This window comes from Guyanagaster necrorhizus, assembly GCF_019112545.1.
Source record: "Guyanagaster necrorhizus MCA 3950 unplaced genomic scaffold BT62scaffold_8, whole genome shotgun sequence".
Taxonomy (NCBI): Eukaryota; Fungi; Basidiomycota; class Agaricomycetes; order Agaricales; family Physalacriaceae; genus Guyanagaster; species Guyanagaster necrorhizus.
The window spans coordinates 1,187,505-1,214,591 of NW_025064887.1; the positions used below are offsets into that span (position 1 = coordinate 1,187,505).

The 27,087-nt window shown below is 44.9% G+C and overlaps 7 protein-coding genes across 7 annotated transcripts; 3 read left to right on the forward strand and 4 right to left on the reverse strand.

Moving 5' to 3' along the window:
• Positions 1-564: 564 nt before the first annotated feature.
• BT62DRAFT_930344 (arginase) lies at positions 565-2,221 on the forward strand. The gene is made up of 10 exons (XM_043185908.1): positions 565-664; positions 720-739; positions 794-803; positions 853-1,110; positions 1,163-1,191; positions 1,242-1,315; positions 1,367-1,683; positions 1,736-1,822; positions 1,877-1,958; positions 2,009-2,221. Exons 1-10 carry the CDS (start codon positions 617-619, stop codon positions 2,023-2,025), a joined length of 942 nt encoding a protein of 313 aa, XP_043041755.1. The 5' UTR covers positions 565-616; the 3' UTR covers positions 2,026-2,221.
• Positions 2,222-3,427: 1,206 nt separating this feature from the next.
• BT62DRAFT_930345 (PLP-dependent transferase) lies at positions 3,428-6,303 on the forward strand. Its single transcript, XM_043185909.1, has 17 exons — positions 3,428-3,578; positions 3,672-3,725; positions 3,780-3,839; positions 3,888-4,113; positions 4,165-4,310; positions 4,370-4,446; positions 4,569-4,623; positions 4,681-4,746; positions 4,848-4,931; positions 4,984-5,070; positions 5,125-5,157; positions 5,212-5,318; positions 5,371-5,425; positions 5,489-5,638; positions 5,698-5,851; positions 5,905-5,971; positions 6,026-6,303. Exons 1-17 carry the CDS (start codon positions 3,522-3,524, stop codon positions 6,087-6,089), a joined length of 1,542 nt encoding a protein of 513 aa, XP_043041756.1. The 5' UTR covers positions 3,428-3,521; the 3' UTR covers positions 6,090-6,303.
• On the reverse strand, positions 5,905-8,834 carry BT62DRAFT_762126 (nuclear protein). Its single transcript, XM_043182182.1, has 13 exons — positions 8,772-8,834; positions 8,541-8,719; positions 8,382-8,489; positions 8,232-8,329; positions 7,776-8,183; positions 7,539-7,725; positions 7,430-7,485; positions 7,312-7,380; positions 7,066-7,258; positions 6,980-7,019; positions 6,732-6,929; positions 6,358-6,675; positions 5,905-6,301 (listed from the first exon to the last, which is right to left on the reverse strand). Exons 1-13 carry the CDS (start codon positions 8,792-8,794, stop codon positions 6,169-6,171), a joined length of 2,010 nt encoding a protein of 669 aa, XP_043041757.1. The 5' UTR covers positions 8,795-8,834; the 3' UTR covers positions 5,905-6,168.
• Positions 8,835-19,496: 10,662 nt separating this feature from the next.
• BT62DRAFT_930347 (Inosine/uridine-preferring nucleoside hydrolase) lies at positions 19,497-20,951 on the reverse strand. The gene is made up of 6 exons (XM_043185910.1): positions 20,866-20,951; positions 20,730-20,801; positions 20,234-20,675; positions 20,160-20,180; positions 19,670-20,103; positions 19,497-19,614 (listed from the first exon to the last, which is right to left on the reverse strand). The coding sequence occupies exons 1-6, from the start codon at positions 20,905-20,907 to the stop codon at positions 19,537-19,539; spliced, it is 1,089 nt and encodes a 362-aa protein (XP_043041758.1). The 5' UTR covers positions 20,908-20,951; the 3' UTR covers positions 19,497-19,536.
• A 2,198-nt stretch (positions 20,952-23,149) lies between these two features.
• Positions 23,150-24,748, forward strand: BT62DRAFT_762215 (uncharacterized protein). The gene is made up of 4 exons (XM_043182183.1): positions 23,150-23,175; positions 23,230-24,290; positions 24,345-24,409; positions 24,462-24,748. The coding sequence occupies exons 2-4, from the start codon at positions 23,445-23,447 to the stop codon at positions 24,592-24,594; spliced, it is 1,044 nt and encodes a 347-aa protein (XP_043041759.1). The 5' UTR covers positions 23,150-23,175; positions 23,230-23,444; the 3' UTR covers positions 24,595-24,748.
• A 107-nt stretch (positions 24,749-24,855) lies between these two features.
• On the reverse strand, positions 24,856-25,517 carry BT62DRAFT_762237 (uncharacterized protein). Its single transcript, XM_043182184.1, has 2 exons — positions 25,510-25,517; positions 24,856-25,457 (listed from the first exon to the last, which is right to left on the reverse strand). The coding sequence occupies exon 2, from the start codon at positions 25,310-25,312 to the stop codon at positions 24,902-24,904; it is 411 nt and encodes a 136-aa protein (XP_043041760.1). The 5' UTR covers positions 25,313-25,457; positions 25,510-25,517; the 3' UTR covers positions 24,856-24,901.
• Positions 25,518-25,778: 261 nt separating this feature from the next.
• On the reverse strand, positions 25,779-27,056 carry BT62DRAFT_1074749 (uncharacterized protein; the record flags this gene model as incomplete). Its single annotated transcript, XM_043179043.1, has 6 exons — positions 26,833-27,056; positions 26,725-26,776; positions 26,453-26,507; positions 26,318-26,398; positions 26,188-26,250; positions 25,779-25,975 (listed from the first exon to the last, which is right to left on the reverse strand). The coding sequence occupies exons 1-6, from the start codon at positions 26,916-26,918 to the stop codon at positions 25,779-25,781; spliced, it is 534 nt and encodes a 177-aa protein (XP_043041761.1). The 5' UTR covers positions 26,919-27,056.
• Between the last annotated feature and the right edge of the window lie 31 nt (positions 27,057-27,087).

Genomic DNA, 27,087 nt, shown 5'->3' on the forward strand with positions numbered 1-27,087 from the left:
GATGGCTCATCTGTTGCACAATATTTCTCGGGGCTGGAATATTTTTGCCGTGTCTCGTGCTGGAAACGGGCGGTCCTCGACCATGTGACATACTTCGCGGATCTTGTAGCGCAAAACAATATGCTACTCTCTAGTACAAACTGCCCCTTGACCTCATGGATTTTGTCACAAGAAACACATCCTATACATGGAAGAAAATTTTGGCGGTCGCCTGACTTTTATTCAGTAATAACGGAACGGGAGGAAGCTGATCAAAAGCGCTTTAATCGCGTATTCTGTTACTATAGTCCGAATGGCCGATATAATCAGAATGGGAGCCTTCGTCGTAAACGCCGCCAACAGGAGTTACGCCAGATTACGTCCGAGTTGAAAGAAAATGCATGAATTTCACAAATGCAGCGTTTCTTCGATGGCAGGATGCAGAACGCGCTGATTATCTTTCGATCAAAGCGGTGAAAAATTGAGATCCGAACCCGGGCCGAGAAAAACAAGAGCATCTTCCGGCAGTGGATCCCGAACCATTCCTTCATCGCTCTATATAAAACGCCCAGGCGGTTTCTTCCATCCTTCCTTCAGAACTCGCCCATTTTGTTAATATCTTTATTTTTCATCAAGCATGTCCCCAATCAAGTCGCCTTTTCTCAAGGAGCCTCAGACTGTTGCAGTACGTGCTAGGGGCTACAAAAATTTTCATCATTCTCACATGTTAATCTTTGCAGATAATCGGATGTCCATTCAGGTATGAAATTCTCGTTATCTGATAGAGAAACCACTGAAAAGAACGATCTTATAGTGCTGGACAGGTGAGGACCAATCAAAAGTCGCCGTTCCGGTTCTGAATCGCAGACACAGCAAAGACTGGGTGTTGACAAGGGCCCCATTCACTTGGTTGAGGCCGGGCTTACGGACCAGCTAGCTGAGCTAGGCTGGCGAGTTACCTTTGATGGACACCATCAGTTCGAAGAGCTCAGCGTGACAGATGATCCACCCATCGGAAAACTGCGAAACCCCAGGTTTGTTTCGCGCGTCAATGAATCTGTAGCCAAAGTTGTCGGTGGGCACGCCGCTCGGGGCGAGTTACCACTGACCCTCGGTGGTGATCATTCGCTCGTATGTTTTCTGTTTACGCGCTAGTTCCGTCTTCTCATGCATATCGCGATAGGCTATGGGTACGATTTCCGGAACGTTGGGGTGCGTTGCCGGTGCTACCGTAATGGCGATTATTCTCATAGTGGCTTTAGTACCTATCCGAATGCATGCGTTATCTGGATTGACGCTCATACTGACATCAACACTCCGGAGACCACAGATTCGGGTGCGTAGTTAGCTCGTCGAAATCTAATACCACGTCATGGGGTTGTTCAAGGTAACCTCCACGGTATGCCCGTGTCCTTCCTCCTCGGCTTGGGAGCCAAGGTTCCCGAGTTCGGTTGGATCAAGCCTCTGTTGAAGGCCGAGCGTTTGGTATACATCGGTTTGCGCGACATTGATGCCGGAGAGAAACGCATCTTGAGAGAGAACAAGATCAAGGCGTTCAGTATGCACGAGGTGGATAAGTATGGTATTGGGAAAGTTGTTGAGATGGCATTAGACCATGTTAATCCAAATAGGGATCTGCCGGTTCACCTCAGCTTCGATATAGATGCTTTGGATCCTTCGGTTGCCCCATCTACTGGAACTCCGGTAAGAAGAAAGCTCACTTGGAGGGGAATAATCGCTTAGTACCGCTGGTTAGGTTCGTGGAGGACTTACCTTCAGAGAAGGACATTACATCTGTGAGGCTGTTTATGAAACGGGACTGCTCGTTGCTCTGGATTTGGTGGTGAGTTCTCTATTGCCATGCATTTTTAGAACAACAATTCACGGCCTACTGCAGGAGGTGAATCCGCATCTCGAGGACGAATTTAGCGTGAACAAGACCGTGACAGTCGGTTGTTCCCTAGTCCGTGCAGCTCTTGGTAAGCGATCTCTTGTATTCATATAAGTTCGAGTTTACCTGGTGGATCAGGCGAGACGTTGCTGTGATAATATCATAGATGTGGAGGTAGGCGCCCTACTACCAGCTACCAGCCTCTGGACCTTTATTCGAATGCATGTATCGGAGTAGCTATCACGTTTGTTCACGAATCCATCAAAGCATTCGTTTGTACGAGCTACTTATCCAAATGATTAGTTATTTTTGCGCCGCTCCACAGATCAGTGTTCGCATGAGCCCGAGGCGCAGGGACTTGAAAAGTCCGTACTCAGTGGTTGACCAGAACTCTGATATGATCTCCAAGTTAAGCTCCTTCATGGTTAGATTTAGTATCCACCGCACTTGGAAGCAGCAACTCACTTGGAAGTGTTAACAATCACTACCCAGTTTCCGGGATCGTTCCACGGCATGCTTGTTCTCTAACGGTACCGAATAGTCTCTGGGAACTTGGGCGGTCAATCCCCGCAGAGGTGGCAATACTGATTGAAGCTCCGCTCAAGCAAGACGGCACCGTTTTGAGTGGTTGTGTTCTTTTACTCTGTTTCGACCAACTTGCACTCTCCAAATCTCAAGCATTGGTTCTCTTCACAAGAAATGTTGGTTTTCGCGTGTAAAAGCCACTTTATCGTCGTTGAACGTTGAAATTTTGACTAATGAAAAGTCTATGACCATGTGCTACATGCGTACGCTAACGGTCTTTCTGGTTCAACTTACACATAGAAGGCGCTATGAGTTGCGTTTTCCTACGTGTCTGACTTTATATCCGCAATGAAGCTCCTTGTAGCACTCTTTTTGGGTTGCCGTCTCAATGAAAATTGCAGTTCGTGCTCAAAGCATTCATAGAACTTTGTCAATGCTTGCTTCGACGCACAGTCATCCCACTGTAAAAGGTAGGAAAAATACCTCATTTTCTCACGAAGATGGTTGATAATCGGCGAAGTAGTTGTTTCATCGTAGGTTTGCTATACCGCATACCCTGTAACCTTCAATTTTTGGAACATCGATGATCAGAGCGCAACATATCACAATCAATAAATGATCATCTAACAGCGGGAAGGAATATCGGACCTTGGAAAATTTCCGAAGCTTTATTACTTGTACAACGGGTTTCCAAGGTCCAGGGCATTGTCTGGGTAACTTTTCTTCCCGCCACTGGCGATTAGACCTACCTTTGGCTGAAAGCTGTTCCCTGTTGTGCATGACGACGCACTGGAACCCTCAGAGATCACAGGGTGGACTGCGCCGGTGATGTCCTGCAGCGCGCTCAAGGCAGGTTCGCCACCCAATCGCGAGCTGGCACATGTGTGGCGAGTAAATTCGGGAAGCCCAGGGCAGTACACGCTGCGCTGGCCTGCTCTAGTCGAATTCCAGCAAAGACCGGGATATGCCTGTCATGGGATAGTATAGATCAAAAGGCGTGTTTCGCGCGTTACCATGTACTTAAAATAGACTCATGATATAATAGTCTCCACGCCGCCAGCGTCCCTTTCGATTAACTTAGCGCAAACCCCTCAGCCACCTTTTACTCTAAATTTCACCGTGCAGTATGTCCGTCAGTGCAGAGCATTCCCGACCTGGCACCCCGCGTAACTTTAAAGACATTGTACGTTCCCCTTCGGATTCACAGAAATCGCCCACCATGCCTATGCACTTTCACCTCCCCCGTGTCCAATCCTTTTCTAATGTCATGGACCAGGTTCGCGATGTTATGAAACACTACAAGCACGAAAAGGAGTCTGAGGCTCATCGAGTACGTGTCTTGGTCTCAGCGCCGGCGGTCGTCGCTGACGTTTGCTGCCTTTAGATCTTCAGGCAGTCTGCTGGACACAAGGTGAAGGGGGTCTTGCCCCAGACCATTAATCCAGTACGCCTTTTGCTTTTCCCGAGTCCTAGTCCCTTCATTCCGTGATAGGATGAGGAGACTGTTCCTGGAATCGAGCATCCAGGTAGTACTGGGGTCATCTATTGCTCCGATCGCGCTATCGCGAATGGCTTCAGCTATGCTGATTCGCACGATTGGGCAAATCTTGGCCAGGGGGCCCCCGAAGTAGGCCCGATTCCAGACGCGCCGCCTCGACCGACCTCTATTCCCCTTCCTGTAGACTCTCTGGAATACGCCCCGACTACGGGTGTGAAAGGCATGTGCTATTTCGGCTGTGTACCCGTCCCATCTGACTCTTGTTACTCAGCCCTTCGAGAAGCCGTCGCCAATCTGTATAACGATACATACAGAAAGGGCAAGGCCAGTCAGTATACTTACGAGAACGTCTGTATCGTCCCGGGCGGTCGCGCAGGTCTCTCTCGTGTTGCGGCGGTCATCGGCGACGTCTATACAGTTGGTTATTTTTCTCTTTGATGTCTTTCATCAACATTGATCCCGCTTTGAATCGCCAGTCTTATCAAATACCCGATTACACCGCGTACGATCAGGTCCTGACTGCATTCAAGAGACTGGTACCAGTGCCCACAGCGTGAGTGGCGCATCTCTGGACCTATGTGCCATCTCGACTGTGACGTGCTAATGTATATCTTTTAAATGTGTTCTAGTCTGGAATCGTCGGTATGATGTTCATTCTCCTTGGAGCTATATGAGCTCATGGATCTCGTCTCCACAGAACAAGTATAGACTTGATATCGAACAGACGAGGGTAGGGTCTCCAGGGTACTCTAAATATGTAATATTAATGGCGGGTTCCTGAATCTAGAAAGATATCCGGACACAAGGCCTGGCCGTAATATTGGCGTCAAACCCTCGTAATCCTACGGGACAGGTAGCATGCCATTTCATCCTGTTTCATGTATTCACTTGCTCATTCATACGTCTGTTTCAGGTCATCAAGTAAGCTCTATTGCTATTGTCTTTTATCAACAGGAAGATTCAACGTTCTTCAGGGGAAACGAACTGAAAGAGCTGGTTGGTCTCAGTCACGAAGGGACTACTCTTATTCTGGACGAAGTAAGCGTTCTATTTGTAGCACCCCAATGTTCTATTCTTACCTCTGCTGCAGTTCTATTCTTGGTACATCTATTCTGATAACGAAAAAGATTTGGGAAAGTCCATCTCTTCTGCTGAGTACATTCAAGATGTCAATGAAGTAAGTGGCTGGCTGCTTTCAAATGAAGATGTTTCAGCTAAATATCAACGACAGGACCCGATTGTCATCGTGGATGGTCTCACGAAGGTTTGTAGTAAAATTATTGCGGTTATTTTAGGTCTTATTCGAGTATATCTTTAGAACTGGCGTCTTCCTGGCTGGCGAGTCTGCTGGGTCCTTGGACCCAAAAACTTGGTGACAGCGCTCTCTCAGTCCGGTTCTTTCCTGGACGGGGGCGCCAACCACCCGTATGTCTACAAGTCTATCGTCTGCCTCAATCGCTAACACCTTTGCGCGTAGAATGCAGCTGGCTGCTATCCCACTCCTCGACCCTGTCCGCGTCAAGGGAGAGAAGGTTTTTTTTTTTTTACCATACCCATTCGCTTTTTCCATGTTCTCTGACCCCAATTGCGGATAGATCGCCCTCCAAAAACACTTCAAGATGAAACGCGACCACGTCCTTGCTCGGCTACACGAGCTTCATCTAGATGTCGCAGTCCCCCCTACGAGCACCTTCTACATCTGGCTTAATCTTGAGAAGCTCCCAGAACCGTTGAACAACGGTTTGGTAAGTATAGCTCTGATTTTGTTCTGACTTTGACGGCTCTGATTTTTGATCGAATCTAGACATTCTTCGAGGAGCTGCTCAAGGAACAAACGATTGTAATTCCTGGCATCTTCTTTGACATCAACCCAGCGCACCGACGCAATCTCTTCAACTCGCCCTGTCATTCGTTCGTTCGTCTCTCATTCGGTCCTCCGATCGAAGACTTGGACAAAGGTTGGTTGTCCAGTATCTGCATACTTTAGAAGTATTGAGAATTCTTTACTTAGGGCTCGACGCAATGGCGCGTGTGTTGAAGAAAGCTAAGAAGGAGGGCATGCACGCCTTCGGCCATAGGTAAGCTTTTGAAGCCAGGTATGTCTCACACCCGGTGCTTACAGTGCGTTGCAGCTACAAGAAGAGCATCGATGACAGAAGCTCGCCGGTGACACTCAAACGCCTGGAAATAAACTGAGCTATAGTTGCCGAATGGACTCTTGGGGAAAGAAAGAAAATATAGCACTCTTAGGTTACATACAACGTTACGATAAAGATCATGTACTGGGATCGAATGGCGCAAATGCCGCTTTGAAGGCCTGAGCGTCCGCCTTATCCTCGCCTTCTGAAAGCATGCAAGCTTTCCAGTCTGCACGACTCGGAGTATTCAGGAGATTAACTAGGACCTGCCTATTGGTGAATAACCATCAGTAACCTTGACTTCACTTATATGGCGACCATCATACCTTCCGAATTGTATGCTGAAGGGTATATGGTCTTTCATCACATGGACCATCTTCCGGCCATCCGGTAGGTCAACTCTGAAATAGCTCCCTCGACCATTTGAGCAGGAGGCCAAGGCCTCCTCGGAGTTCTCTTCAAACTCAATACCCAACGACCGTCCTTCATTCACAAACATGTCCTCGATCTTGCTTTGAAGCTTAAGCGGCACCGGTATAGCCTGTATATGCGCATGCCCGCCCTTTTGACGCAATCGCGCTACTTCGAAAAATACAGCTGCCATTTTGTGTTTTCCAAACATGGCTCGGATAGCTGTTTTATACCTTAAAAAAGAGTGCGTGTATGAGACTTTGTCGGCTGCGGTCTCGCGGTCACACACCTTTCAGTCTCTTCAACGATGGGAACCGCCAAATCATGAGGTATTGTGTTGAATGTGGGATAGTGCGTGATGGGGACGATAAGAACATGTCCCCCACCCGGTATATCGACACGATCCGCTGCCGATTGGGTTGGAATTATTTGTCCCTTTGGGAGCGTCACATAGCATTCGGTGCCAATAGAGACGATTAAGTGCTTTCTAGAGTGACATTCAGCACCCATTCTGACGTACAAGAAGAAGGAACATACGCCAAGTTGGGATTAGACAAACAAAACCAACACTCGTCGGCTAGGAAAAAATCAGCTTCGCACCCTTGACAGTGTGAGGGACATACGAGCAAGTTCTCTAGGAGGATGTCCCCTCTTTCCTCCCCGGACGCCACCCGGGCGCTCATTGGCAACGGGACAATCCTCGATGTAGTGATTTTCGCTTCCACATGCTCGACAAACATATCCTTCTCGAGGTTTTCGGCCACCGGTGTCACCCACGGCGTGCCTGGTTGGACAGTCGCGTACAAGGTGCCCTGGCTGGAACACACTTCAGGTAACGACGTGAAAATGAACAGACAATGAAGCCATACCGTGTTACAGATCTTGCAAATATAACCTTCAGGGGGTTTGGTCCGTTCTGGACATTGATCGATGAAATGCTGTTCTGAAGCTTAGTAGAATATCAACAAGCTGTAATGAAAAACTCACGTCGGTTCCCTCGCATCGCCGACATTTGTATCCTGGCGGTGGCTTATCACCATGGTCTGAAAGTATCTTAATCATGCTTTGCATACATACGAGTCAGGTAACCACTTACCCACCCGGCTGCGTTTCATCGGTTTTTTTACATCTCCAAAGATGAAGTTCTGGCCATCTGATTCATCAATGCGACGTTTTTCTGGACGGTAACTGGCCTCTGTAAAAGGGTTTTTGCTTGCATTTGGGGGACGAGCCGTAGGTGCTTTCACTGGTGTATCGGGAGATATGGAGAACGCGTAGAACCACTAGGCACAGAGTCAGAGGACGTAATACGGAGAATGCAATAGCAACGTACTCTCTGCTTTTTACCGGGGACTGTAAGTCCTCCAAACGCACCAAGACTCACGAATCGCGATACCCGTCCCTCTTCATCGCTCCAAACGAAGGGTTCCCGTTCCCAGAACATAGGTGGCTGGCCTCCAATTGCGGCAAAGTGGTAGCGGGGTTTCAATCGACGAACTGTGTCGTCTAAGGCTGGAACGCCGATAGATGCAAGCTCTGGAGATGGCAAACGCACAGCAGACATTTCTGCTATCGACCCTGGCCAGACATTGCTGATGAAAATGTCGACAAGCTGCGACGAAGACGAGCCTGCTTGGATAGCAGCTAGGGACTTGTAATTTTGGTTTTGATTTGAGGAGCCGAGGGTGTTTGAGAGCAACCTCTCCGTGGTTTGAGAGGAAAAGAAAGGCGACACGAAACCCTACCCTGAATTAGCGTGAAAGACGTCGAGTGAGTAAATTGAACGTACAGGAGCAGCCTCTGATGTTGAATATACTTCAGCATCGTATATTCCACCGAGACAAGCAATTCTGAGACCGTGTGCAGTCGTGACGAGTCCGGATTTTGCTTGTGGTCCGTGTGAGTGAATGTCGATGCCTCAGACGAACGCACTGCTCACTCAACATGAATACATTTTTGCAGAGCTCTCCTCCCGTCCTGGAGTATTTCTGGATTACAGCGTCCGGTAAAGGATTGCCTCCTTGCATAATGTAACATTCGATGGGAACTAGCATGCGCGTCAGACAGAAAACGTTGTTCATGTAGACGGAGGACGTACCTTCAATCTTGCCGTCCAGTAGTTGCATCATTTCGTCCTCATCGTCAACAGTATCCTTTGGTGGCCCGAAAAAATCGCCAATGCAGAGGACAAAATCGAACTTTCCATGTTTCGAGTCGATTGATTTCACTTTGCTGAAGAGGTCGCGGATGAAGCCTGCTGCAGCACCAACTGTTAGACTATCAATGTTGGCATAAACGACGAGAAGAGTAAAAGCAGAAGCAGGCTTACACTTTTACAGGCGTAGTAGACATCTTGGAAGCAGATTTGAGGACGCCAGCGGCGCGGTCAGTGTTGGGACCCACTCATTTAGGCAATGCTAGCCGTCGGCATCTCACTTCTGACTTTCGTCTCTATCTTCTATGGCTGCTCTTTTTACGTTTTTGGCCTCGTTATCCGAGTATTGAAAGTACATCAATCGAATCCGAGCAGATATCGCCATTTGCACATGACAACAAAGATACAAGCAACAGTTACGGGCGTAGAACTTAACCCGAGTTCAACAAAAGTTCGCAACTCTCTGCAACCAGCATGATTCACCCCCGAGTTTTTGTCTTGAATTCCTTCACCCACCAATCCATCATCAAACATGTCGATAATTCAATCAACAACAATTTGAGATGGTTTACGCCTAGTAAAGAACACCGATTTGCTTCAAGCTCAATCATCGGTGTCAGAATACAGAAGGAATACAAGGGGACATGAACCATACTTGATTGTCAAAGTGCATGAAATCAATGTTGAGAGTGGTCAGAGTGGCTGCTCAGGTGGAAAGCATGAGTGAAAATGATAGATGAGGGATTTCTGAAAGCCTGGAAGTATATTGTACTGATAGTAAAGGAGATGAGGTTTGATAGTGAGGACAGAATTACAGGAAGGGCAGGATCATTGCACACTCATTTAAAGCATGAGCAGCTGACCAGAGCGACCAATTTTGCTTTCATCAATCCTTAAGGACTTTACAGGCAGAGCAATGGATGACAATGGAAATGAGACTACAAAAGTGCTTGTTATTAGAAGGAAGCATCAAAACAACATGGCAAAACAGATGAATGCATGACTGGGATGTAGGTATGAATGAATGAATCTTGTAATATTTGACTTCATGTCACTGATGTCATCTTGAAAAAGAATGTATTTATCTATAGCAGAAGTAGAAATAGATGCAGTAGGAGAGGGAGGATAAACTGTCTGAGAGCAAGAGGCTCAAGTATTAGCAGTGTCATTCATCTGAGAAGGTATATCCTGTAAATCTGTATAAGCATGAACATATTGAATTATGGATATAGAGGAGAAGGAGGAAAGTATATTGTACAACCATCTGTAAAGAGACTGAGCAGGTGATGCAGAAGGAGATGGTGTATGAAGGGCCATTTGAAAGAAGTGAATAGCATTATAATGATCAGACCAAGGTGAAAATTGGTCAGAATGAGAATCAACTCTCTGAAAAGTAAAGTGGTAAGTATTAATCCATATAATTTGCCATACAAAATATGAAAGATAGAGTGAAGGAAAAGAGAAAGTGCATAGAATAGAGATGCATGGATACTGGTGAAAATGATAAATGCAGAATGGCCAAAAGAGAGATTGAGAGAGACCATAGAAGCATCAGAAATAAGGACATGATTGAGAATGTTGAGAACAGAAACAGAGTTGAAGATATTCTGAACAAGAGAAAAAACTTGCTGTTCCATAGATGCTTATTGCTGCTAGTGGAGGATAACAAGAAAAAGGTCTCTGTGTAATAGATGACATATGGATAGGCCATTGAATACCTGCAATAGCTGATCCCATGCAGAAAAGGTAGATGAGAGGCTTCAGCCAAGGGTTAGCACTGACAGAGATGGCACTAGTGGCTCATCTTTATAGACAAAGTAGAGCTCCATATTGACAGAGATTGTGGGTGTCTCAAGATCCATGCAGATGTTAGGCTCAAGTCACATGTGATCAACTAACACATGATAAACCAACATGGCTTCATGTTTGAGCCTTCCATTAGAGTCCACTTTATGTGTTGTTTGTTGATTCCCTGTGCTTCAAGGTGTTGTGTGATTAGCATGAGAGTAGAATGAGGATATATAAACTTTAGCTCAAAGCTGGGTTTTTACCAGTGAGAGTAAGCTTCTTTAAATACAAAATGAGGTTTGCTAATAATACTACCTACTTATTGTATGTTTCTCTGTTTCTATGCTCATTGTCCTGAGGCATCATTACTATACATAAAAGGTCAGCTGTATGTTATTAGGCAATGCTGTTGCATTGGAAGACAATGACAGACTTGGCCAGTTGTGATGACTAAGCCTTGTCCTATAGTCCTAAGTGCTTGTTCTGGTGCTCTGACTAAGCATAAATAGGGGTTATAGCAGCAAAAGAAATAGAAAATCATAATATTACCCTCTTCTTAAGACCATCATTCCGATAGCTTAATTTAGGGATAGTTTATAATCATATATGGCTTCATCAGCATTCATTAGTTTCTCATTGACTCATTGATTGGATTCTAGTCCATAGCCTTTCCAACTGACCAGATAGTTGACTGTAATTGTTGATTCTCCTCCTTTCACCTTTATTTTTTATAGTTTATAGTTTAAAACTTGATCAACTTTATAATGTTTCTCATCATCAATAAGATTTGGTGGTGATAGAGACAGTCATTCCTGATTAGAGAATGCAGATGTGATGTAGAGTGTCAATAATGTCTCATTGAAGACATCATGAATCTTCCATGCAACAGGTAGACAAAGTTTGTATATGCTGACTCTGACTTTCAAGGTTATAAAGAAGGGTCTGATGTGCTTGTCAGTCAATTTATGTTTGGATCATGGCAAATGGAGGTTGGTGGTGTCCAACCAGACCTTGTCATTGATGGCATAATTATAAGCCACCTAATGGTATTTGTCATACTGGGTTTTCATGGCTTTGGCCACTTTTTCAAAAGCAGCCTCTGTTTCTTTATGGATTTTTATCATGGTAGCTGCAAAGTCACCAGATGCTGGAGTAGTTGTTCGATATCATTCAGTTTACACAACATTAGAGTATCGACTGTAATTAATGAAAAATAGGGTTTTTCCTGTTGCTGAGTGTATCTGGTTATTGTGCTGAAAGACAGCAAGAGCTAGCCATTCTATTCAATTATTTTGTCAATAGTTTATGAAGAGACAAAGGTATTTTTCTACTTCTTGGTTTATGCACTCTGTCTGCCTATCAGTTTGGGGATGATAAGCAGTTGATACATTGCATTTGATGAAAAGAAGATGATAGAGGTCATCAAGGAATTTTGAGATGAATTAGGGCCTGCGATCAGAGATGACCACTTATGGCATGTCATATTTGATATAAACTTTATCTCATAAGATTTTTGCCCACTCTTCAGAAGTTAATTCAGTAGAACAGACAATGAGAATGATTGCTTTTGAGAAGTGGTCAACTATAATAAGGATTGCATCATAGCCATTGCAGTCAGAGAGGCCAGTGATCATGTCAACTGAGATATGGGTCCAGAGTGATGATGGGATTTTGTTCAGGTAAAGTGGTGCTGCTCAAGCTTGAGTTGATGATTTGCTGTGCTGATAGACTTCACATGTTTTGACATATGTAGTGATATCATTTCTCATTTTGAGTCATTAATATTCTCATAAGACTAGTTTCTTCATCTTGGCTATGCCAGAGTGTCCAGCCATGGCATGGTCATGGCAGATGGCTATGATCTTGCTGCATAATGTTTAGTCCCACAGAATATAGATCTGTTCATTATAACAGATTAATCCCTCTTTCTTCATCATTCCTCACTCATGATTGAGAGATGAGGCTACTTATTGATCCTATTTGTGGTTGTTCTGAGTTGCACTTTTAATGCATTCATGGATCTCTTCCTCTATTGGCATTATCATGGTCCTGAAATGTTTAGGCTATAATAATGTTACTCTCTCATTGTCTGTCTCCCTCTGATCATGATCTGTCTATTGGCTCAAGAGATCAGCCTTCTTGTTTGCTATACCAGCTTTATAATAGAGCATGTACTAATATTAGCTGAGCTCCATAACCCATCTGGCTTGCTGGTGGTTCAGTTTCTGCAGTTGTTGAAAGTATTGTAAGTTTTGATGATCAGTCCAGATTTCAAAGACCTCCATTACCCCAATGAGATAATGTCATCATTCTTTCAGGGTGAGCATAATGGCAAGGAGTTCCTTATCATAGATCTCATAATTTCACTTGATGATTGTGAGTGTCTTGGATAGGAATATGACAAGGCACCACTTCTTATCCTGTTCCTGAGATAGGATGGCCCTGATTGCTCTCTTGCTTGAGTCAGCTTTGACTCTAAACTTCTCTTCCTGTATGGGGATGGCAAGTACAATGTCTTTGGCTAACTGTCTTTTCAGGTCATTGAAAGCTGTTTGTTGAGAGAGACCTCACACCCAAGGGGCATTGCTGGTTAGTTGTGTCATAGGCTAGACAATCTTGCTGTAGTCTTGGATAAATCATTGGTAGAAGTTAGTGAATCCAAGAAATGATTGTAACTCCTTCTTTTTGATTGGTTCCAGCCATTCAGTTACTCTTGCTACTTTGATGGAGTCTATCTGAATACTTCTCTCACTTATAATGACTCTGAGGTACTCAGTTTCAAGTATCTTGAATTCATATTTTTTAACTTTGAAAAACAATTTATGTTTCCTCATAAGGGCTAGTACCTATCATACCAGTTTTCTATACTCTTCTTTGGTTCTTAACATGATTAAAATATCATTGAGGTAGATGGTGACTTTTCTAGTGATGGTGAGATCCTTGAATATGTTGTTCATCATTCATTGGAATGTTGCCAGAGAGTTAGTGAGTCTAAAAAACATGACTGTTGGTTCAAATAGTCTCTAGTTTATTTGGAATGCTGCTTTCCATTCGTTGCCTTCTTTGATTCAAATATTGTTATATCCCCACTGGACATCAAGTTTGGTGTAATATTTGGCACTTCAGAGTTTGTCCATTAACTCTGAGATTAATGGAAGTAGATATTAGTTCTTGGTTGTCATCTTGTTAAGCTTTCAATAGTCTTGGACCAGTCAAAGCTTGCTGTCTTTCTTTTTGACAAAGAAAAATAGTGATGCCATAGGAGATTTTAAGAGTCTAATGTGTCTGCTTGACAAGTTCTCATCTAGAAACTTATCAAGCTCTTGCTGCTTGTTGTTTCTCAGTGAGTATGTTTTGCAGTCTAGGTTAGCGCTCACATTTAGGATTAGTTCAATCATATAATCTCATAGTTTTAGCTCCAGTAGTTTGTCAAAGCTTTCTTTCTCAAATAGGTCCTTGAAGTCTCATGCCCATTCAGGTACTATTTCTTCAAAGATCCTCTCCTCCCTCTTCTCATTGGCTTTAGTGATGAGGTTATTGGCATGGTGGATTGCATGAATGCATAGTTCATATTGTAGATCAACAGCAAGAATAGTTTCTCTGTCTTTCATCTCCTCATCCCATCAGTCCTCCAGATCATTATCGGGCAGTTCAAAGGGGATTTTCCAACACCGGCATCTTACAGATGTGATTTATCTGATCTTTCAGTTAATCAGTGAGTTATAACATATGAGCCAGTCATGATTGAGGAAGATCTCCTTAGTTTCAAGATCTGTGACTACTAAGTCAATTTATTCAGAATGATTGCCAATCATGAGCCTAAGCTCTACAAACTCAGTAATTGAACTGACTTGGTTCTTAGTTCCATCAGTATTGTAGACTGAGATCAAGGCTACAGTGGTCTGAGTTGGAAGTTTATGCTTGCTGATGAAAGCTCAGTTTATGAAACTCTCTGTGCACCCACTGTCGATAAGTGCTGTTACTGCATGAATGGATCAAGTCATAAAGGTCTTGATTTGTGCTTTCATAAGCAGGTCTCGCTCAGTTGTTTTGGACCAATGAATGAACTTTTATGGTCCTTGAAGTTCATCAAGCCATTTCAGGGCTTGGCACCATTTGGACTTCTTCATCCCTTTTACCATTTTGTCAATTACTTCTTTAGCCTGGATATGATAGATCCAATTTTTTAATATGGCCTTTGCCATTACTTTGTCTTTAGTGTTCTTAATTGCTCTCCAGGTCCATTCAGTGTTAAATGGTTTGAGCCAAGTATTGAAGCTCTCTGCCTCTGTTCGGTCTGAGGGTGCTTGAGTTTTCTTTTGTGATTTTTTGGTGTGTGAGTTAAAGTCTTAGGGTATATTCAAATGCTCTGATGTAGTAGGCATAGAGGTAACTATAGAGATTTTATCAGTCTGACTAGCAGCTGGTAATTGCATACTATAAATGTCTTTAGCTGGTACAGTGGAATTGCTCACTGATCAGCCCTCTCTTTTATCTCCTCCACTTTCATCTCTATGTCAAGTCTCTCTTCTTCTTCTTGTAATTCAGTGATCTGAGCTCATATATCTTCTCGAGTCCACTTTTTCTTCAGGCAGTCCTTGGCTATATGGCCTTTCTGTCTGCAGTTGAAGCATTTGCTCTTCTTCTTTATCCAATCAATGTCTATTGGTTTTTCAGATCTGATATATGTCATGCCAGTCCTGGTCTTCTGCATCCTGTAGATGGAGACCATTGAGAGTCCTGATGATTTCCCAGCAGTTTGCTCTGACTTATTTGAGATTGGTGGTATTGGCTTCTTAGTGTAGTCTTATAATGTCGATGATTCTGCTTTCTGTCTTTGTTGTTCCCTATATATTTTAATGATTCATTCTTTCTATTCATCATATCTGACTGGCATCAATACCTTGACACCAATTGTGGAGATCATCATAATGTATGAGAGAGAGACTCTTCTCTTAAGGGCCTCAACCATTCATCCATTGTTTGTTATATCATCTCAAATTTCAGCAAGCTTTGTGAGGTATTCCAGCTCATCGAAATAGTCTGTAGCTGCTTTATCTCCCATCTTGCACTTCTTGATTTTTTGCTTGTGAACTTCTTATATCACTAGATTGATGGATTTGTCATTTAACATCTGTTTAAATATTGGCCATGAGAGATACTGATAATGCTCCTGAGTTGATGATCAGAAGTTCAAAGAGATTAGGATCCACCAAGTCTTAGCCTTCTCCTCAAGATAGGAGGTGATGAATACAACCTTGTTCATGTCTGAGCCAAGATATCCAATATACACTTCAAAGTACTGTTTGCAATCAACCAGAAATCAGTCAATATCATCCAAGGCTTTCAAAGTAGGTCAGATTGGCATTGTAACACAGTGGCATTCTCAGGTAGTGCACCTATTGAGTTGGACCACTCTGAGAATGGAGGTCGACTCCACTCATGTGAGGGCCCAGAGAATGAATGAAGAGAGTGGTCATCAGTAACTGGACTTCCTTTTGGGGTAATATCCTTTTAGATAATTACTCCATCTTATATAGTAAACCTAAGGCAAATAGCCTCAGGGTCATCTCACATTGGTTCTTTTTCTGTGCCACTCATTTCTGCCTGATTGGAGAGTGGTTGCCTGCCAAGAAGTCAGCTTCTCTTGCTAGTCCAGGAGTTTCAGAATCCTTTATGCCATAGTGTCAAAGGATTTGGCTGAGATCAGATTCTAGTGAATCAAGTTGCCACACTTCAAATTGACAGATTCATTGTTTCAGCCCAACTTTAGATGGACAGTGTTATGTATATAGCCTGTTTTGATGTAATGGGGGGGAATTGCAGTATTAGTTTTGGCTGTGTTTGGTATGAGAGAATCAGCTGAAGCAGATCCTCTGGATGCCATCGGCCATATTCTTCCTAGGCATACTTGGTTGCAGCATATTGTAGAATGTCTGGTTTTTCAGTATCATCTGCATACTTATATTTTTGTCCTAAGAATATAACCCTCCAGTGGGCATCCCTCTATAAGAAGAGCATTTATTGCTCATATAGTCCTTGATACTCTTTTCTTCTCTCCCTCTTGATTTCTTCTTTTAGTACTTCTTTATCAGTTTCTTTGCCAGTGTATTCCATGAATTGTTCAAGTTTAAAGGGCTCTTCACTATCCTTTTTGTCACTCTCATCTCTGCTGTCCTCTGCCTTGAGGAGAGAACTGACAAGCAGATCATAGATGAATGGTATGGCTGGTCTGAGTGTCACCAAAGAGTTCATTGTTGACTCTGGTGCTGGGCCTGGCAGTGCTCAGGTCAGGTCCAAGGGTTGCTGTTCAAATGGGGATGTCTTTGAGTCTGTTATAATGTGTTCCACTGCACACTCTTGTTCTCTTCAGTTCCTAGCTATAAAGGCCAAAGTTTCATTGGAATCCTGAATCAAGGAACTGATGAGTGACTTGACTCTCCAAGAACCAGCAGAGAGCTTAGTTGGAGATGTGGGCATTGTCTGGTACTTGAAGCCTATAGGCTCTAAGAACAGAGTTGGTATCGAAGGAGATAGTGTCTGTTCTGGCAGGATACTAGAGGGAGGGGAAGCAATTTTCTTCTGCAGTTCAACCTCTTCTAATAGCCTCACTTCTGGTGATAGCACTTTCTGGTCCAGCCCATGGGTCAGATTCTGAGTTAGATTCTCTGAAAGAAGATCTTAAGGAGTCAGTTCGAAGCCTGTATCAGCTGAGAGAGGCTGATTCCAACCTCTCAGCCTCTTTTTATTATTGTTGCTGCTGCCCTTATCTGTCATACTCTGCTTCTTTATATTCTTGCTGTGTCTCTGCTTAAATATAGTCAGCGAGCTTTTCTTGAGCTTGCTGTATCTCTGCTTGGTGGGCCTGATTCTGCTGTTGCTGCTGTACTGTATTGTTATAGTCAAAAAGGACTATAAAGTCTTAATCTGGGAAGACTTGCCATATGATTCTGTCTCACACAATCCTTCCTCTGACACTGGCCATCCCATCTTCTGGCTAGCTTCTAATATGAAGGTTGTTATAAGAGTCCTCTGTCACAGTGATAGTGAGCTCTACATTCATAAAATCCTGATGGATAGTTCGTCTATAGAGGTCATTAAGCTCTAGCCTGCTGATAGATGGGCTTGGCTCAGAGATGATGTAGAGAGAGCTGTAAGGGGAGTTGGAGGTCATCCAGGGTCTCGAAGCTATCTGAGCAATATCAAGAGAATTTTGAGCATGATTTCCAATTCCTGGGGTGATCGAAGAGACAGAAGGGCTGGAGGTGGGGACTGGAGGGATATTACTGGAGACCTTCTTGAGGTTCTGGATGATGTTCATTATCCAAAGGTTTCAGAATCCTATAAAAGCAGAGTTGTAGTCTCTGCTGAGTCATCAAGAAGAGTATCAGGGTCCTTCTTCTTTCTGAAGGCTCTCTGGAGTCAGGTTGCTATTCTTAGTTTCTAATACAGATCACTCTTACAGCTGGAAGGACACTCTGATAGAGGCAGGGATATTATGAAAAGAGAGATTTAGGGTTATATTTCAGAGTATAGTATGGACTTGTTGAAATGCCTGATAATGCCTGACTATCCAAGCAGTTACTGATTGTCATCTGTGGCAAAGGGTAATGATGGCTAGAAAACCTAGTAGTGTTCCAATGATAGAAGCTATCAGTTCAAAAAAGTCATGATTGAGATCTGCAGTTGTTGTTGGAGGCATTCAGTTTCTCAGCACAATTGGGCTTGAAAAAGGGAAGGTGATAGCTTTGAGCTAATTGTTAGACTCAAGCCACACATAATCAACTAACATGTGATAAACCAACATGGCTTCACATTTGAGCCTTCTGTTAGAGTCTACTTTATATGTTGTTTGTTGATTCCCTGTGCTTCAAGGTGTTGTGTGATTAGCATGAGAGTAGAATGAGGATATATAAACTTTAGCTCAAAGCTGGGTTTTCACCAGTGAGAGCAAGCTCCTTTAAATACAAAATGAGGTTTGCTAATAATACTACCTACTTATTGTATGTTTCTCTGTTTTTATGCTCATTGTTCTGGAGCATCATTACCATACATAAAAGGTCAGCTGTGTGTTGTTAGGCAATGCTGTTGCATTGAAAGACAATGACAGACTTGGCCAGTTGTGATGACTAAGCCTTGTCCCATAGTCCTAAGTGCTTGTTCTAGTGCCCTGACTAAGCATAAATAGAGGTTGTAGCAGCAAAAGGAATAGAAAATTGTAACAGCAGAGGCCTACAAAAATGCTCTCTACTCTTAGAATCTGCTTTTATGATGAAAGCATAGACCAAATATATGAAGTAAAACATCCATCTAACTTTGTCACTGTCTTCAACAATGAGCATGGATACAGGACAGCATCTGGAAAATCAGCAGTGTCAGGAGTGATAAGATGATGGGAGACAGATGTCTAATATGAAGCTGCTGACAAAAGATGCCAGGTGATAATAATTAAGGAGCCAGAAAGACATGTTTATTTGATAATTATTTGAGAACTGTGGATATCATTCTCTCCTGCACTTGTTATAACCATGAACATACAAAGTTAACAGCTATTATATCTGGACTCTAGCAGGCTTAACAGGTGTTTTTATTATAAGAATATATTTTTATGTCACCTTGAATACCTTTCATAATGCTCCCATTCATATATCTGTGGAGGTGTGCCCTTGGCTTTGCATATATCCTGTTTGGCTATGGAGACTTGACCTTGAACTACAGATTGCTACAGGGACCGATCATCAATATGATATAGACAAATGGCAGTCAGGTATGTAGTATTTCAGTTTTTCCTGATGTATTAGTGACTTTCTCATCCTCTTAATTGTATTTGTGTCAAATATTATCATTATTGTTCTTATCTAAACTAGCGAGCTTAGGCAGCAGCATATTTTAGACTCTGATCATTGCATATTTGAGTCCGAAAAACAGGGCTTTTGCCGGACAAACGTTGGCGGGAGCTTCCCGGGAGCTGAGTCGATGAGATCGTCATATGCTTACTCATCAATGACATCACCCCATACTCTATTTCAAATTCTCGCCTCGACAGCGTTCGCTTAGTTCGGTCAGATCGTGCAGCACTTTCAATTGAACACCATGAAGTAGTAGTACATGTCCTTACTTTCCCTTATGTGCATCATTCACGTTAATATCTTCAAGCTTGTCGATTCAACGGCGAGACCTTGTCGCACCGAGCAACACAGTCCAAGAACATGTTGAAAAATCCATCCACCTATGCAAGAAATGTTGTCAGTACTCTGGTTTTGGGGAACTTTTAAACCACTCACGTTGACTGTCTCAACGACCAAACAATTTTTCCCGGTGGCGCCCCATGAATCATCGGTCTTTTGGTATTTCCACGTATCGACAACGGTCTGTCCACTAGAATGGGTGCCCGTGAGCTCGACATCAACTCGGAATCGAGTTGCAGTGAAGAGCTCGGGATGGGCGGCGTACGCAATCGTCAGAGCATCGTGCATCGGGGGTCCGTCCATAAAGCCGAACGTCGACTTGTACGACTCCGCAAAATATCCAATAAGAGTCGAAAGGGTGTACCGGAGGTTTGTCTCAGGCTTAGGCAACGGCGAGTCTGACCCTATGGTAGCCGCAGGCGACAAGAGCTTGGTCATAATATCATTGGTGGCGATGGCCGTGTGGGTGACGTTGATAGGGATCATGACTGTCCGGACGGGCGCGTTCAGAACGATCTGAGCCGCATGAGCTACACAAATTAAAAATGTCAGATAAAACAGACGCGTCGAGTTGAAAGACACTTACGATCGCACATGACGTTGTATTCTATCCCACCCGTTAGAAACACCGTTGTATAATGATCAAAAAATCATGCTTACCAGCAATAGCCGCGCGATTTCCGAGACCGACACCTCCACCCATGAACACGAATTCCTCAACGGCATCTAACAGGTCGTGATACACCGAGATGAAGTTCGCGATGTTGGTCATGGGACCGCTCGAGATGATGGTGACTTTCTCCAAGCCGGACCCTTCGATCCACACCTTCTTGATGGCTTGGGACATACCCTCGAGGGCCCGAACGACAGAGCCATCAGGATTCTTAGCGATCAAGGATAAGACGGCAGAGTCGGTCCCGGATGCTAATCCTACGACACCTCCCAAGCCATCGGGGCCGTGGATCTCTGCATCATGCTGTACCGGCTTCAGAAGGGGCTTGGGCGCACCCGGGTACACACGAATATCAGGCTTCGCGCCGAATGCCAACAAACACCTTGCAGCGTTGATAGCGGTCAGATCACTAGGGGCATTTCCGTGAGTCTGAAAATTGAATTATCAGCATCTACCTCGAACGATGATTATCCGAACACGTACCGTAGAGATCCCTAGTAATTCAATTTGAGGACTGTGAAGGGCGAGGAGGATGGCAGTTGCATCATCGTGACCCTTTCAGGGGTAATTGAGTAATCGTGGTTACGGCGGTGAATTTGATGGGGGGACAGGAACTCACTGGATCGACGTCGAGCCATACTTTCTTCCTGTCATTGACCATTGTCGACGCTGGTATCTGGTTGTACTAGTAGGAGAGATTGGGGGTTCAGTTGAACCCTGAGGCTAAAGCTCAAGCTTTATCTACAGTTTCGCGTCCGCAGCACGTGCTCGATTTAGGGCAGGTTTAAACATTGATAACATATCTGATTTGTCCTCCGGACTTAAGTCCCCAAGTTGGATTGTCTGGTAAAGAGGATTCCACGGTGTAGTGTTATCAGAGTTATGACTCGTGTCGTGGGATGAGGCTCAAGATGCTAGCTAGACCATACAAAAACGTAGCACGATTAGTAGATATTGTCCGACTAACTACTGCGATAGAAGCAGCGCATAGACGTACTGAAGGATTTCAGTCCGCTACAACTTTCGAAAGGTCAGCTGGGTAAACCTGAGCTCTGACTAGAAGTGTTATCGGCATCGATTACATCTTGAGGTGACGCGATCGAAGTACGCCGCGGTATTGAACTAGGTCCAATGACATAGGAAGCAGACAGTGCCTAGAGATTGAAGACATATGACCCAGTTATTGAATCTCTCGAGCCCATCGTCAATTTTATGTACCAATCGTATATGAGATCGTGACCCATGCCCCAGGTCAGTGGCTAGTGATTCTACCGGAGATTTCCTCAGGTGTAGGACCCTTATAGATTATGGAAGCCAATGGGATCTTAAGCACTGTTACCTACATGTTGTCTGAATAGTACCTGCTCGGACTCAAAAAGGCGCGTCAACAGAATACACTCATCAGAAAGCTGCGCGAATGTCAAGGTTTCTGCTATTGGTGGAGTAGACAAGAGCCACCGCACCTTTAAATAAAAATAGCATAAATCTATTTAAGCTTCCAATGGCTCAGCTATGTACACCTTTCGAAACGCTATTGGTATCGACTATATTTTGAGATGACTATCGAAGTCCACCGTGGCCATCAATAGTTACAATGTCATAGCTAGCTCTGGAAGCGAGGGCCGAGAACTTGTAAAGAATAGAACGAAGCATTAGTAGGAGCGCAATGAAAAGGAATGGTACGAATCGCGAAGAAGCCCTTCGGATATGGAGGCGTGAAAAAGGTCAACCTGTGGACTGAGCTTTGGCCATCTGGTCTGGTTGAGCTTTCACGGGAGATTACATCACAATCTATAAGATATATACAGGACGACTTACAAGGTGAAGAGACGTATCCCAAGATAATACTAAGAAAGCAATAAGGTTAAATGATTTCCAGATTTGGGGATCGAGCCGTTCATGTTGAATTCATCGGTACAGGGCGAAGTTTTGATAGACAAGTTCTTCCACATACACTCGAACTTCCAGGCTTCAGGTATGCAGGAATCAGGAGATGGGTGTAGGTGCGAAGTGGGCGCAACACCGGTGGTTCGGACCGCGCAAGTTGCCGGTAATTGACCGGAACTTCCTTCCAACTTTCTTCTGCTTTTCGCTCCCTTCGAATCCAATGCACTTCGTCTATCTACGGCTGCTAATAAAGGTGCACCATGACTAACGATTTTGTTCATCATCAATATTATCATCTGCTTTGTTATGGTCCGGGCCCAAGCTCCTACACATTGTTCTTCAGAGCTTTAGCGTTTGACTTGGTCTGGTTTGGACAAGAGCAGGGGACTCGAAGACTACGCCTCGGAATTGCGATAACCACGGTCGCTTTGGCTGCACGAGTACCATCTGGCCATCTCACTTCTACCACAGAGGCCATTACTCATCCTGTCGGAATTGGCCAAGCGTCAGACCATTGTCGTGGAATTTTTTTCACGCTTGTTAACGTTCCTTGGCCGACTTGATATAGCAAACATGTCTTCTTTCTGGCATTCTGAGAGAACGACGGTGCCGCTTTTCCTTATCAAAGCTGGCCCTTGTTGAACGAAGACAAATTTTCCTGATCTTTGGCCACACTGACCACCAAGAAGGTGGACCTGAATTCAACGGGACCTTAGCGCCACTGTATTCGTTCAGATCTCTTCCTTTATGGTTGTTGCCAATTGCTCTCTCGTAGTTGGCGTAGACCGGGATAACGAAAAGTTCGGAATGAGCCCATCACGATAGGCGGCGCCTCAGGGAAATGTTTTCTTGCACTCATGTCAAGACTATTCTAGGCACATAAAATATTTAATTGTGCCTACGTGAAATTCAGCTATTTTTCTCCCGGATAACGACTAACGACTACAAATCGGCGAGTTTTTTAAAAATAAAAAAACACCCCAGAGATGCCGATTATCCCGCTTTGGTACGACTGATGTACGAAGCATTAACGATCTTTGCTGTGAGTCGTTCTTTCTTTTCTGCTGAAGCGAACTTGTTTTGATCAGACGACCAGTCCTTGCCTTGCCTAACAAGCTCAATTCGTTAGATTGACTTGCCTTGACTTGGGACTCTCGCCACTCGCGTCGGTCGAGGCAGCGCGGCCTAAAGCGGTATCTTCCAAGTCACGTTTCGCGTGTCGCGTCGCGGTATAAAGTCAGGCAAAGCCTACGTCCTGCCGCATCTTCACTCCCAATCATTGTCGTCCCTTTGGTCTTTGCCATCTCTACAATGGCAGGACAATATCCTCCTCCAGACGCTTCCGCCACCGGGCATGCTAACATCAATGGTGCCCTCTCCGGTTATCGTCATGGAATGGTCCAACTGCCTAGCGGCCCCCACCTACCAGTAGGCTACGTGAACGGTGATTCCATGAGGAATCAGCCCATGCCCCACCTACACCCCTACTACCAGCAATCGGAAATGGGTCCGGATCGGCATCATCAGCTCTACGCGCCGCAACAGCAAACGCGGTACACCGCCTACGCCATTGCTCAGACACGATCACTACCAAACCTCCCTCACCACACCACTTTTCCTCCGACAGAATATAATGATGCTCAGCGGTATCAGCAACAACCAGGGAACACTCTCCCTGCCGGGACTTTTCCGGACCAAGGAGGACTAGCTTTCCCGCCATCGCAAAGGCATGAGCCTCATCACATACCACCTAATGCACTGCCAATGCAGCACCATCCGCCATTTCAAGGGCAGGTTCCCTCTCACCAACGCGCTGGATCTATATATCAGTATCCCGACACTCGTCCAAGGCAGATGCACGATGCATCCATGCCACACCAGCCTTACCCACAGGCCTACCAAGTTCACGGTCCTCCGCAGCCGCTGCGTCGACATCACACTTCGGCACCACTACAACCTCATCCTCAGCAGGTCCAACCTATGCTACCTGTGCCGCCTGACATGCCAGGACCCTCTCAGCCTCCGAAATCTGTCCAGGCTAGTCGAAAAAACAAAAGGAGGGCCTCAGGTTCTCAAGGATCAGCACGGAGAAAGCCAAAGATTGAGACTGTACCTCTGCCGTCGTCCCCATATTTCCCTATGAAACGTCGACGTGGGGCACGTCATTTCTACCTTTTACTGTTACCGTGCTCTGATATCTGTCTTTCTCAGAGGCCTACAAGGGCGGAAACCGAGGCCAGGAAGAAGGCTTTGGCCGCATCCATTCCATCAGAAGCGTATGTATTTTCATCGCAAGGTCAATGTTTCAGCTAACAGTAGTTGTGGAAGTGCCAGCGCTCCTTCACCTCCCAAGGAACCCTCCACAAGCCAAGCTCCACAGCAAAGCTTCAACCCTCCGCCTCCCACGCGGGGAATTTGGCCGATCCCATTTTCCGTGAGTGACATGCCTAAATTCTACTAATATTGAGTTATTAAAACCTTCCCAGTTCGAAATCAAAACGGAGTCTCCTCAACCATCTGCTGTCTCTCAACCGACAAGCCTTCCAGGGAACCCGAGTCAGGTGGACGCTCAAGTGGTTGCAAAAGCCAATGCACCTCTCCCTCCCTCTTCAAGGTCTTTGTCGACTTTGCCGTCGGAGCCGAACCCGTCTCCTCAGCCATCTACTGTCCCTCTTGAACAAACAAGCACCCGGCCCGAGAACCCGACTGACCAGGTGAATGCTCAAGCCACGTCGGCTATACAAGTCGAAGGACCTCTCTCTCCCTCTTCAGCGTCCTTGTCGACTCTGCCATCGAAACCGTGGTATATGGACTCGCCTTTCTTTGACGACTTCATCAACAGACATGCGGCTGGGGCGATACCTCTGATCAATCTGCCACAGCAAAGGCTTGACACGACTCCACCCGACGCGCCCTTGGACGCGACCCTCGTGCCCCCGCAGACTGAAACCGGGCTGGAAGATCCCTACATAGCTCCGCCTCCAATGATCGACATGCCTACATGGCTGCTCTTCAACAGTAGGTTGTACCCACCACTGCCCGAGACGTGTTTCGATTTCAACGTCGAGGAGAATGTCAAAGCAATCACTGATGACTTGATTGCGGGAGGCTTCCTCCCGGCCTATGCACAACAGGACGATCAGGAGAGCGGGTGATCGAAAGCGAAGCCCAGTCTGCATCTAATATCTCTGCGATGGATCTGCTGCCTCTTCATGAGATCCCTTCCACAGGTGACAGTGGCGATGAGGACTTTGATAAGATTATATCTAATCCCGATGCATCGAGCCCTTGAGTACTAAGATGCGTGACGATGTAATCTATTTACTATAATATTTATGTCAGTGAGTTTAGAGCTTTCGAAATTATCGACACCAACGTCTACGCCTGCATCCTTTTAAGGTTTAGCTGCGCGGTTATCATACCATTCATGTACTTGTTCGCGAATTTTCAATAGATCTCTTCAGTTTATGTCGTTTGAGTAAGTATTCTGGTTCCGGGTGTCCCCTTGAGCGCCGGTACCCGGTGCTGACGCGGGTGAATGCATTCTAGCGCAAAGCAGGTGCCTGCAATAGTTCAAGGTTATTCTGAGAATTAACTTGACAAAATTACTGGCTGAAACCCTTACATTTTAATAAAGACCATCGTTTAATGTGCGTTGCATCCGGGACTACTGTTGTCGAAAGGGTCGGCTGTTTTGACGTTAACTCTTGGCAATCTGAAATATCCAGTATTAATTTCCAGGATTGACCCGCTGACCATGATAGCATAATAGAGTTTGCCGTACAGCTTACGTTGTGTCGGATACCTGACTCGAATGTCGGTTTGTATGGAGGGCGTGAGTACTGTGCCACATGATGCGTCGCTGAAGTGATGGATATCTTCGAGTCTAAATAAATATGATGATGAAAGAACTTGGACGGACCAAGCGCTACTGATTTCATCCGGACACACAACACCGTCTCGATACCCACATTATAGGTAATTGATCAGCTCTATACCACGGTGTGCTTCTCAAATACTCCTTGTGTGAGCGGCATTGAATGAGTTCCCGTACTGTTTCCGTAGACATTGTAAAGATGATTACGAGGGGAGAGATTCAGAACGATGCCAACGAGAACTGTTACATGTAATCGGCATCAAGCATTGTGTTAACTGAGAACAGTGAGTGATTCCCAGGTGCTAACTTTGGTAGGACCGCAGCACTGTCCGAGTCGTCCAAATGGCGAAGGTTCCGATGTTGGCCCGTTTAACAAGCAGGGTAAGGACTAATAAATAAAAAGAAAGCTGTTTTTCTTTTTCAGACCCTACTCATCATTAACAGACATCTGAAACAGGGATACGAATCAACGAGGCGACAGCCTTATTTCTCAAGAACTGCGCGTCGGTATTCATTCAATCAGAGTGGCAGGATCAGTCGGACATATCGCTCGTTCGAAACCTTATATTTTACTCCATGGAGAAGCCCTGGTGGCACGGGATTCTGACAGCCAGACAAGACACTGCGAGTACGGCTTGAACGTGATACATGAAGAGATCTATAAATGATAAATTTTTATCGACATGGTGGCACAGAATGAAGGCTTCTGCTGACTGCGTTCGGCAAACCGAGAACCGGGTACTTGGTCCAATAGATGTAGCCTGCCCTAAAGAGGCAGAAGAAAAGGCAGAATACGCCGGCTTTTTACATTCATCCCCTCACTTTTTTTCTACGCGTCGTGTTTGGTCGTTGCGCGACGCAGTACTGGGTGGGGACCTCGCAGGAGATGAAGTAATGGTGCAAGGCATAGACTACACCTCCGTATCTCCCTTTTGGTGACTGTTTCACACCAGATAGGGCTCGTTAGAGTGGTGCACATTACTCGGCAATGTTAGGAACATGTATATTTTTGCAATAATTACGGGAAACCGAGAACTGAGAATACGTCTTGCAAAGTGTCGTTTGAGCAGTAAGATA

Coding starts and splice junctions, on each gene's coding strand:
- BT62DRAFT_762215 (XM_043182183.1), top strand. CDS start 23,445: ATGGCAGGACAATATCCTCCTCCAGACGCTTCCGCCACCGGGCATGCT. Junction 24,291..24,344: donor CTATGAAACGTCGACGTGGG/GCACGTCATTTC, acceptor TGTCTTTCTCAG/AGGCCTACAAGGGCGGAAAC. Junction 24,410..24,461: donor GCATCCATTCCATCAGAAGC/GTATGTATTTTC, acceptor TAGTTGTGGAAG/TGCCAGCGCTCCTTCACCTC.
- BT62DRAFT_762126 (XM_043182182.1), bottom strand. CDS start 8,794: ATGTCTACTACGCCTGTAAAAGT. Junction 8,330..8,381: donor CAAAAATGTATTCATGTTGA/GTGAGCAGTGCG, acceptor ACGGACCACAAG/CAAAATCCGGACTCGTCACG. Junction 7,726..7,775: donor TCCCCGGTAAAAAGCAGAGA/GTACGTTGCTAT, acceptor CTCTGTGCCTAG/TGGTTCTACGCGTTCTCCAT.
- BT62DRAFT_762237 (XM_043182184.1), bottom strand. CDS start 25,312: ATGCAGACTGGGCTTCGCTTTCGATCACCCGCTCTCCTGATCGTCCTG.
- BT62DRAFT_930344 (XM_043185908.1), top strand. CDS start 617: ATGTCCCCAATCAAGTCGCCTTTTCTCAAGGAGCCTCAGACTGTTGCA. Junction 1,192..1,241: donor ACGATTTCCGGAACGTTGGG/GTGCGTTGCCGG, acceptor TAGTGGCTTTAG/TACCTATCCGAATGCATGCG. Junction 1,316..1,366: donor TCCGGAGACCACAGATTCGG/GTGCGTAGTTAG, acceptor GGGTTGTTCAAG/GTAACCTCCACGGTATGCCC.
- BT62DRAFT_930347 (XM_043185910.1), bottom strand. CDS start 20,907: ATGGTCAATGACAGGAAGAAAGTATGGCTCGACGTCGATCCA. Junction 20,802..20,865: donor TATGGCTCGACGTCGATCCA/GTGAGTTCCTGT, acceptor TACCCCTGAAAG/GGTCACGATGATGCAACTGC. Junction 20,104..20,159: donor ATACAACGTCATGTGCGATC/GTAAGTGTCTTT, acceptor TAATTTGTGTAG/CTCATGCGGCTCAGATCGTT.
- BT62DRAFT_930345 (XM_043185909.1), top strand. CDS start 3,522: ATGTCCGTCAGTGCAGAGCATTCCCGACCTGGCACCCCGCGTAACTTT. Junction 3,726..3,779: donor AGGAGTCTGAGGCTCATCGA/GTACGTGTCTTG, acceptor TGCTGCCTTTAG/ATCTTCAGGCAGTCTGCTGG. Junction 5,972..6,025: donor ATGCACGCCTTCGGCCATAG/GTAAGCTTTTGA, acceptor AGTGCGTTGCAG/CTACAAGAAGAGCATCGATG.